Source organism: Chrysochloris asiatica, unplaced genomic scaffold (assembly GCF_000296735.1).
Source record: "Chrysochloris asiatica unplaced genomic scaffold, ChrAsi1.0 scaffold00089, whole genome shotgun sequence".
NCBI lineage: Eukaryota > Metazoa > Chordata > Mammalia > Afrosoricida > Chrysochloridae > Chrysochloris > Chrysochloris asiatica.
The window spans coordinates 5507545-5517469 of record NW_006408607.1 but is presented as its reverse complement, the minus strand read 5'-3'; the positions used below and the strand labels follow the sequence as shown (position 1 = coordinate 5517469).

The 9925-nt window shown below is 43.8% G+C and overlaps 1 protein-coding gene across 1 annotated transcript in view; it reads left to right on the top strand.

The window, feature by feature from the left end:
- The window catches only part of SEPSECS (Sep (O-phosphoserine) tRNA:Sec (selenocysteine) tRNA synthase), a 42520-nt gene extending 35785 nt beyond the window's left edge, over positions 1-6735 (top strand). The window contains exons 9-11 of the mRNA XM_006866316.1: positions 979-1072; positions 3259-3349; positions 6429-6735. Of these exons, the coding sequence (XP_006866378.1) occupies positions 979-1072; positions 3259-3349; positions 6429-6735 (492 nt within the window). The remainder of the gene's footprint in view (positions 1-978; positions 1073-3258; positions 3350-6428) is intronic.
- Positions 6736-9925: the final 3190 nt, after the last annotated feature.

The window sequence follows — 9925 nt, the reverse complement described above, 5'->3', positions numbered from 1 at the left end:
TAGAAGAATTGATGCCTTTGAGTTATGGTGTTGGAGGAGAATACTGAAAGTGCCATGGGCTCCCAAAAGAACTAACAGATCTGTGTTGGAAGAAGTGCAGCCAGAGTTCTCCTTGGAGGCCAAGATGGCCAAACTTCGTCTCTCATACTTTGGATATATTGTCAGGAGGGACCAGTCACTGGAGATTGATAATCATGTTTGGTAAGGTGGAGGATCAGAGAAAAAGAGGAAGACCCCCAGCGAGATGGATTGGCAAAGTGGCAGCATCAGTGGGCTCAAGCATGGCAACAATCGTGAGGTTGGCCCACGACAGGGTGGTGTTTCGTTCTGTTGTACATAGTGTCACTATGAGTCGGTTCCTACTTGATGGCACCTAACAACAACAACAACAATTTGATGCTTGCTCCCATGGCACAAGGGTATTGTATGTTGTTGCTAAGTACTGTTGAGTCAGGTCCAATTCATAGTGACCCTGTATAGGGCTTCTGAGGAGCTGCTGGTGGGTTTGAACTGCCAACCTCTGGTTATCAGTCCAGTGCTTATTCTATAGCACCATACTAGGACTCCAGTGTGCAGTGTTTTGTTTGTAAGTGCTGTTGAATTGTTTCTGATGCACAGTGGCCCTGTACAACGTTTCTAAGAAGTGAATAGTTGTGCTTTCCCTACATACACCACACTAGGATCCTGGTGTACATGGTGGTGGTGTGTGCTGTCGAGTTGGTTCTGACTATAGCGACTCTCTATAGGGTCTTCCAGACAGAAATCTTTATGGGAACAGAAAGCCTCTTCTTTGTCTCCCGGTACAACTGGTAGATTTGTACTGCTGATCTTGTGGTTAGCACCCCAGCTCATAATCTGTTATTCTACCAGGGCTCCTTAGTGTACAATATAGATGTCCAGTAATTATATTTGGTCTTAGTAAATATTTCAATTTACAGTAAGTATTTGATTTGTTTTAAGTGTGACTTTTTGTTGCAGGAAATGTTTTCATATTTGTCCAGTGAGCTAAAGAAGCTGTCTGAAGCCTACAACGAAAGACTGTTGCATACACCTCACAATCCCATATCTTTAGGTAATTTATTTTCCTTTTGTAAAAAAAAAAATCAATCCAAGCAGTCAGCGGGTTACATAGTCACCACCTACCTTATAAAGCCTATCATATTACAAATGTGAGGTGCGTACAGTGGTTTGTAACGATAAACAGCGCATCAGAGCATTGTCCTTCTATGGTGCATCAAAATATTGTCATTATTTTCACAGCACTGTAACGTTAAAGGTGTTTTATGTATCTGTAGGTACTTCATTCATCGTTTTTAAGCAAAGAAAGGGATACCATATTTGCTAAGACACATATTTGGCTAGGTACGAACTGTACCTGTCCCAATTTACATATAAATTTTGACTTAAAGACTGATTTAGGAACAGAACTCATTCCTAGTCCAGGCTCTGCCTGTGTTTTGAACTCTTCATTGGTTACATTGTTATTTCTAAGTTCACTAGTTGTAATTTGTAAATTGAGAACGTTTAATTAGCCTGTAGATACATTTTTATGTTTCTCAGACATACCCTTTACACTGACTCAATCAGGTTAAATATTATAGTGAATATACAGAAATATTTTAAATCATGCTTATAACCCAAATTCTACCAGTTGAAGACTTTTTAGATATTGTTTTTAATGGTATTGTTTCCTGTCTTGAAGTTCTTAAAATTTGAGAAATCTGTATTTATAGTAATTTCATTTGTATAAGGAATATGTATTTTTATTATGTAGTTGTTGTTGTTAAGTGCTATCAAGCAGGTTCTGACTCTTAGCGACTGACTGTGTATAGGATTTCCAAGGAGTGATTGGTGGGTTTGAACCGCTGACCTTGTGGTTAGCAGTCCAGTGGTTATTCTGTAGTGCCATACCAGGATTCCATTATGTAGTATATTGTTGTTAAGTGCTGTCGAGTTGATTCTGACTCATAGTGACCCTGTATAGGGTTTCCAAGAGGCAACTGATGAGTTTGAAATGCCAACCTTGTGGTTCAAACTGACCTATTGGTCGAGTGCTTATCCTACAGCGCCACACCAGGACTCTATGTAGTATGTTGTTAGTGCTGTCGAGTTGGTTCCAACATGATCATAGTGACCTTGTATAGGGTTTCCGAGAAGCACCTGGTGAGTTTGAACTGCTGACCTGTGGTTCAAACCACCCTTGCAGTCCAGCATGCAGTAACCCACCACAGTCCCACACCAGTGCTCCCTATGTAGTATAAGAGCTAATTACAAAGGATAATATGAATACTGACGTTTCTAGTACTAAGTAGCTTTTAAGCTTCATAACTATCCCTTGTTACATGTGACTATGTGTTGTATAATGTCTTGGGTTTTTTTGCATTTACTTGAGTAAGGATAATGAATCATTTGTAACTGAAACATGTTTCAAGGATGGGCTCCCCATGGCAACCCATTTGACCACCAGTGTATATTCCAGACCGTCCATACCAGCCCTGTGCTGGCGTATCTACCTGTGCAGATGTTATAGGAGATGGCATGGCATGGTTCTAATTCCGATTTTGCCATGAACTGGCCTCTAGCCTCCTTGTCGCTGTCTATAAAATAGAGATTAGGATCCCTCACAGGTGGAGTAGTAGTTCAGATTGATCGATCACAATTATGCTGAATAACGTGTCTAGCCTGGTCAGTGGTGATGGGAATAGAATACCGTTTACTAATACAACCTTAGAAAGAGTTTCCATGTACAGACTTTGATCTAACTTTATATATATGTGCAGGACTTCAGAGAGCTCACGGAAAAATTATTTTTCACTTCCATTTTGCCACAAACTTCTTGAAGCCCCATCGTGTGTGTGTGTGTGTGTGTGTGTATTACAATACGAAATATACTGTGCTGATAAGAGTAAAAAGAAAAGTTTGTGGTCCAATCATTAATACTGGGCCAAATTCTCATGTTGCAAGTTGTTAAAATTTGGCTGTGCTTGAATGAAGTGCTGTCACTGGTCTGCCGTTGAGCCTCTCATTAGTAGGAAATGCCTCGTGTACAGTGGTGACTTGGAAATGCGAGTCCACCTTCTGAGCATGCTCAGTTCCTTTCAGTATTTTTGTCTGAGACAAGCAAATTCCTGCCCAAACTCCGGAGCATAAAAGTGAAATTGTGCCTCATGACAGTGACTGAAAAGACACATCTTCGTTACTGACTTTGTTTTCACAGGGACTGTTGGGTTGGTAAACTTAGGCTTTCTTCTCTTTCAGCTGTGACACTTCAGACCCTAGATGAACACCATGACAAAGCTGTCACTCAGCTTGGCTCAATGCTCTTCACCAGACAGGTGTCTGGAGCCAGGTAAGTGTGTGTAAGAGAGGCCCTCCAGTGCCCTCGACAGTACTCCCCGAAGTGCACGCTGAACGCTGCGTGAGCGCTGACCCTGGGCTGAGGACTGACGTAGTAGAGCAAATGTAAGGTTGCCACCCGCTCCTCTGCATCCTGCCTGCACCTCAGTTACTCAACAGAAATGGAGAACTCTCGCTGATTTTACCAGACACACAGGTGAAGGGTCAGCAGCTCTGCACACATTCTTCCCTGGAATTTCCCTTCGGTAGATGATTGTCAGTGGTGTCGAATGGTGGCCTTAGAAATAGGCATGACTCATAAAATTTAAGTAAAAATGTTAGGCACTTTTTGCCTCGGTTCCACCTTTGAAAATTTTTCTTACTCCTCATATAATGACTTGACTTGAAAATGTATTTCCTTTCTATAGAGTTTGCTAGGCCAGAGAGAAATGACTTGAAAAGAAATACCTTGCCATAACTGCCTACTTTCTGGTGGTGGTGTGGTATGCCATGCAGTGGTGTGGTATGCTGGATCTGACTCCAGCAACCCTGGGGAGAGTTTCCGAGGCTGTAAATCTTTAAGGAGCAGAGAGCCTCATCTTTCTCCCAAAGAGCAGCTGAGAAATTGGAACTGCTGACCTTGAGGTTCGCAGCCCAGCCTGTAACCCACTGTGCTGCCAGGGTTCCTAAAATAGTCTTTTTTTTTTTTTTTTGTTAAGAAGATTCATTTATTTGGTTAAGAATATTGTGTTCTTTTGGAAAATTATCTGATCAAATTGACAACAGCAACTGCTAAGTGCAGGTAGGAAGCTTGGGTTGTGATTCATTGTTAATGGGGGAGGAATAGTTTGGTAAAGGAGGGAGAGATTAGTTGCACAACTTGAAGAATGTAATCAATGCTATTGATTTGTACATGTAGAAATTGTAGAACTGTATGTTTTGCTGGACATATTTTCAAAAACAAGTAGAAAAAATTGCTTAGGCCAAAAAACTTATTCATTTGTTCATCTTACCTACTAAACTGGGATGACCTGTCCACTCATTCATTCATTTGTTGATCCATCATCTCAGTCATGGATTCATTTCATGGGTCATTTTGTTCATTTATGACACATCAATCCATTGACTAAGACAATCACTTGATCCTCTACTCATCCATTCATAGATCCATTGATTGTGACAACCTGTTCATTCATGTAACTGCTGTTCATTGACCTAGTCACCAATCTGTTAGGAGCGAGGACAAGCCATTTACTCATTCTTCCATTCCTTGATTAGATGATCCCTTCATTCTTTACTTCCTTTCTTCATTTGTTCATTCACTGGCTAAGACAAATTTTCCACATATCCATTTATCCATCCACTGGATAATCTATTCATTTATAGTTCAGACTTGATCCCTGATAGAGATTTGTAAAAGACAAAGGGTAGAGAATCAGTAATGATTTCATGGAGGATGGAATTTTTGAGTTTAGCCTTGACAAGGGTGAGGTATTGGAATTACGCAGATTAAGAATTTAATCTGTTTTATCATATAATATAAGCAACGTTAGAGGAAAGGAGAAACCAAAAAGTATCGGGAAGGAGGATGGATTGGGGACCACACATATGAGTTGACACTGACCTTTGCCCTAGACATAGAGGTTCCCCCCAGAGTCCCCGGTGACCACGTTGCCTCCCTTCAGAAAGGTCACGCAGAGCATGTACTTCAGTTTCTCAAAGAGGCCCTGCCACTTGCTCAGGCTGCCCCTCTCCTACCTCCAAAAGTAGATGTGTGATTTCCCACAGGTGATGAGCCTGGTGGGGTCCGTGCAGTGGAAGGTGGCCACCAACACAGACTCATTGGAGCACTTGACATAAACCACCTTGACCTCCTTAGCCCAGTCCTACAGAGAGAGCACGTGGGCATTGGAGTCAGCCACTGCACCGAGCAGGTTGCCCCCATTCCATGCTGAAGAGAGCTTCTTTGGTTTTGCTGCCAGGAAAAGGCCAAAGAAGTAAGATAAGAAGAATTACCTTAGAGCACAGGCCTGAAAAAGGGAGAACCCCACCACCCATACCCAGTGGTTCCCAGAGGTCAGCGATGAATCTTCCTAAAATATTCGTTCATATTACTTCTAATTAAGACTTTCTCTTTGACTATCAGAGGTTAGAGATAAGCACACCAAAAAGAAAATTCTTAGATAATTTAGCTTTTACCTCTATGAACAACTTAGATTATATGTGTGTGTGTGTGTGTCTGTGCATGGTCTTGACACTTCCAAAGCTTTTGTTGACTCTGCTTGTAGCGCTGCCCCATTTTTTATGTTTCAGTTGATGGTGTTCACTGACTTCTTTTTTGAAAGCGTGCCATCGAGAGTTGCTGCTCTGTAAGCATGCCAGTGAGCTCAAGCCTCAAAGATGCAGGTGCTGAATGTTACTGTTTGCTGACCACTGTGCACCGTAAAGGGGCACCGGTGGTGTCGTGGGTTATGCATTGGGCTGCTTACACACAAGGTCAGCAGTTTGAATCCACCAGCCCCTTTGTGGGGAAAAACTGAGGCTTTCTTCCCCTTAAAGATTTACAGCCTCGGAAACCCTGTACAGGGTCCCTGTTGTCAGAACTGACTTCTTGTTGGCACACAATATCCACCACCACCACCCACCCCAGTGTAAGCAGTTATAGAAGTTCTCCTGGATTCTTGCTTAAATACCCTTGATTGCGTAGCCTTGTTGATTATTTGGTGTCTGACATGGAACAGTTAATCTGAGGTGGGTTAACTGATATTTCAGTACCCCAGTTGCGTGTGTGTGTATGAAGTCCGATCCCAGATACGGCACGGAAATGGAAATCATTTCCTTCAGCTTCTTTGAAGATGTGAAAGTGTGTGATTCCGAGAGCCTGTGGGCAGCTGTGTGTAGTAAATGGTGATCAGCAGCAGGACTTTTCCATGCGCTCTAGCAGTTGGTTGTGTAATTGTGTTTAAGACTGGCTCAGACTGCCTGCACTTTTGACTCCTTTAGAGCCTTTAGTAACCGAGAAAGCTGTCGTTTGTGGATGCCATTCTTCTAGCATCAGCAGGCAAACTAAATTGGTGACCTTTCCATTTCAGGGTGGTGCCCCTGGGGACAGTGCAGACCGTGAGTGGCTACACTTTCAGCGGCTTCATGTCACATACAGACAGCTACCCCTGTGCTTACCTCAATGCCGCGTCAGCCATCGGCATGAAGATGCAGGATGTGGATTTGTTTATCAAGAGACTTGACAAATGCTTAAAGACCGTCAGACGAGAACAAAATATAGAGAGCGCTGCATCTCGAGATGACAGTTGCGACACAACTGAAGGGGTGGGAATTGAAGCACTGGCTGAGAAATTTGATAGTATGCTTTGTGGCATACACCACAATACCGCTTCATAAAATGAAAGGGCTTCCATTGGGATAACTGGAAGGAAACCATGTAGCTACTATACAAGCAAGCAGGTAAAAGAAAAACTATTCAAAGGACAGACTGGTATAAGGTAGCCCTGGAGGAGAGGTATGTTTCGGACTCGTAGACTGCCTCAGTCGGTCCTTACAGATAGCATCTTTCTAATGCTGAGACCACCTGTCATTGAAGCACTACGATTCAGGTCATTCTTGTTAATGACAGTAAAATGACCTCATAATTCTCTCTGCAATGTGTAGACTGCGTCTTCTTGACCGTTTCCACCACTCGCAAATGGCTTGTGGTCACCCACATTCGAGGAAGGCCTCTCATGCTGTGAATGGCCAGATGTTGGTTGCCCTGTGTAAGTCTCAGTGTGCCAATGGCATGGACGTTCCCCACAGAAGCCGAGTCCGGGCATCAGCTTTCCCTTGCCCTCTAGAGCAGTGGTTCCCAACTGGAAATGGTTTTGCTAATACCAACACTATCTGGGTCTTTTTGATTGTCATAGCTGGGGGATGTAGGTGGCATCAGGGGACAGACCAGGGTGCTGCTAGAGCTCCTGTAGTGCACAAGACAGCCTCCCCCAACAAAGCTGTCCAGCCCCAACCGTCAGTGTGGGCATTGACACAGGAAGACAGTATGTGGTAGGTGCATACAGTGAATATTCCACACACTGTCTGAAGAGTGAACTGTGTATTTATGCAAGTAGCACACCCACTTAAATAGCATGCACACACCTATAATGAGCAGAAATGATGAAATTGTGAGGGGAAATTCTGGCACAGTGCACTCAGACTTAACACCATGCATGTCTTGTGACATTTCAAGAAGTGAATTTTGGGTTCATTCAATAGCCAAAAAATGTTAGTTTGGATCCTATTTGTTTAATAAAGCTATAAGCCACGATTAGGAAGTCATGGAGCAAGTCTGGTGGTAACCCACCTCCCCACCTCCCTCACTGTTGTCCAGTCGATTCTGACCCCTAGCAATCCTCTATAGGGTTTGTATGTTTGTAAATCTTACAATAGGAGCAGAAAGCCACATCTTTTTCCTGTGAAACGTTTGGTGAATTTGAAATATGGGTCTTGCTTGGGTTGGTAGCTCACTGCTTATCCTACAACGCCACCAGAGCTCCTTGGTTATTGTTAAGTGCCGTAGATTTGGTTCTGACTCATACCGACCCCTGTATAAAGTTTCTGAGGCTGTAAATCTTTGCATGAGCAGAAAGCTTCATCTTTCTTCCTCGGAGTGACTGGTGGACTTGAACCACCAACATTGAGGTTTGCAGTCCAGTGCTTCTCCTACAGAGCCACTGTGCTCCCAGAAAACTCCTTGGTGGTGGTGGTGGTGGTGGTGGTGGTGAAGTGTCATCGAGTCGATTTCGACTCAGCAATCCAGCATAGAGTTTCTGAGGAGCGGCTGGTGGATTTGAACCACCAACCTCATGGTTAGCAGTCAAATGCTTATCCAACAGTGCCACACCAGGAGTTGTTTGGTAGCAACTCGGTAATTGAAAAATAAACAGTTGGAGCAGTTTGTGGCCGGGCCTGAGAGAGGTAGAGTTTCTTGGAGCCAATCTGCATCCTGGTCACTTGCTCTGCAGACAGGTGGGGATTGTCACAGCCTGAGTATGGCTGGGCTGGTCCCAGGTGAAGCCAGGCTGCAGGATAATGCAGGCATGGGGCCCCTGGCCTGTGGGCTAGTCGAGTGACATGTGACCCCTCTGCCTGCAGGTCCCAAGCTTATCCTCTGTTGTTTGTGCTGGGTCTTGGGAGGGGTTCAAATGGCAGCCAGGCCTCACCTGCTTAAGCGACCGTCACACTTCGTAGGCTGTGGCTGGCTACCCTGGCGAGTACTGTTTCCCGTGCAGAACAGGTGATTTCTGTCTGTATTGAAGAAAGTGGTTTGCAGAGTAGGCAGGGAATCCTACTGGGATAAGGACTCTTTTAGGAACTAGGCTATGCTATCAAACCTCCGCATCAACAGACACCAAAACAAAGACTTAAGATGAAATCTGTTGGGCAGAAAAATTGAAATTTTAAGTCATAATCTATAAAAATATTGGTAGGGTTCCCCGAGCTGGATTGGCACAGTGGCAGCAGCAGCAGGCTCAGGGGTGACAATTGTGAGGACGGTGCAGGACCGGCAGTGTTTATTGTGTTGTGCATCAGGTCACTATGAGTTAGAACCAACTCAATGACATTTAGCAGCAACATCTTCTGAAAATAGCGCACATGTTCACGTGGAATTCAAAAACAAAGCACCACTAGTGTTATTTGTGGACTCCTGGTGTGATGCTGTAGGATCAGCACTGTACTGTGAGCCACGAGGTCAGTGGTTCAAACCTGCCAGATGCTCCTCAGAAACCCTATACCCAGGTCTCTGTGAGTCGGAATCAACTCGATAGCAGTTAGCAGCAACAAAATGTTACTTGCATGAAAGTATGGTAATCTGTCTTGGAAGAAGGACAGCCAGAATGGTGAGACTTGGTCTCGACATACATTGGACATGTAATCAGAAGGGCCCAGTTCCTAGAGAAGGACATCATGCTTGGTAAAGTAGAGGGAAACCTGTCAGCAAGGTAAATCGACACAGTGGCTGCAACAATGGACTCATGAGGGTGGCTTAGGACTGGGCAGGGTTTTGTTCTCTTGTACATACTTGTCTCTATGAGTCAGAACCAACGCTGTGGCACCTAGCAACAACAAATGTTAGTAGTTCTGAGGTTGAAAAATCAGTGCTATAAAGTAAATGATCTCAAGTAAAGAGATATGTTCTGTAGTAATTGTTAATCAGTAGTATTTCAAAGAAGATTGCTCCATAAATGTTGTCAGACTGTACGTTTAGAGTCTTAGCAGATAGCCAGGGTCACCAGTTCTGTACATTTCTCCATCTGGGCAAGTGAAAACCTCAATCCACTTAACTCCTTGCTCTAAGTAGCCTTTCTAGATTGGGGACTTTGGGTCTTGTGCACAGTCAAAACTGGTTAACATGAAAGTTGTTTATTTAATTCATTCTAGGAAGATGAAAATGTTGTAGTAGTCTAAACAGACTCCCATCTTTTGGGTCTGAAATTACAGGCTTATCGATTCTAATTGTTGTTGTTGTTAAGTGCCGTCGAGTCGGTTCCGACCCATAGCGACCCTGTACAGGGTTTCCGAGGCTGTAAATCTTTACGGG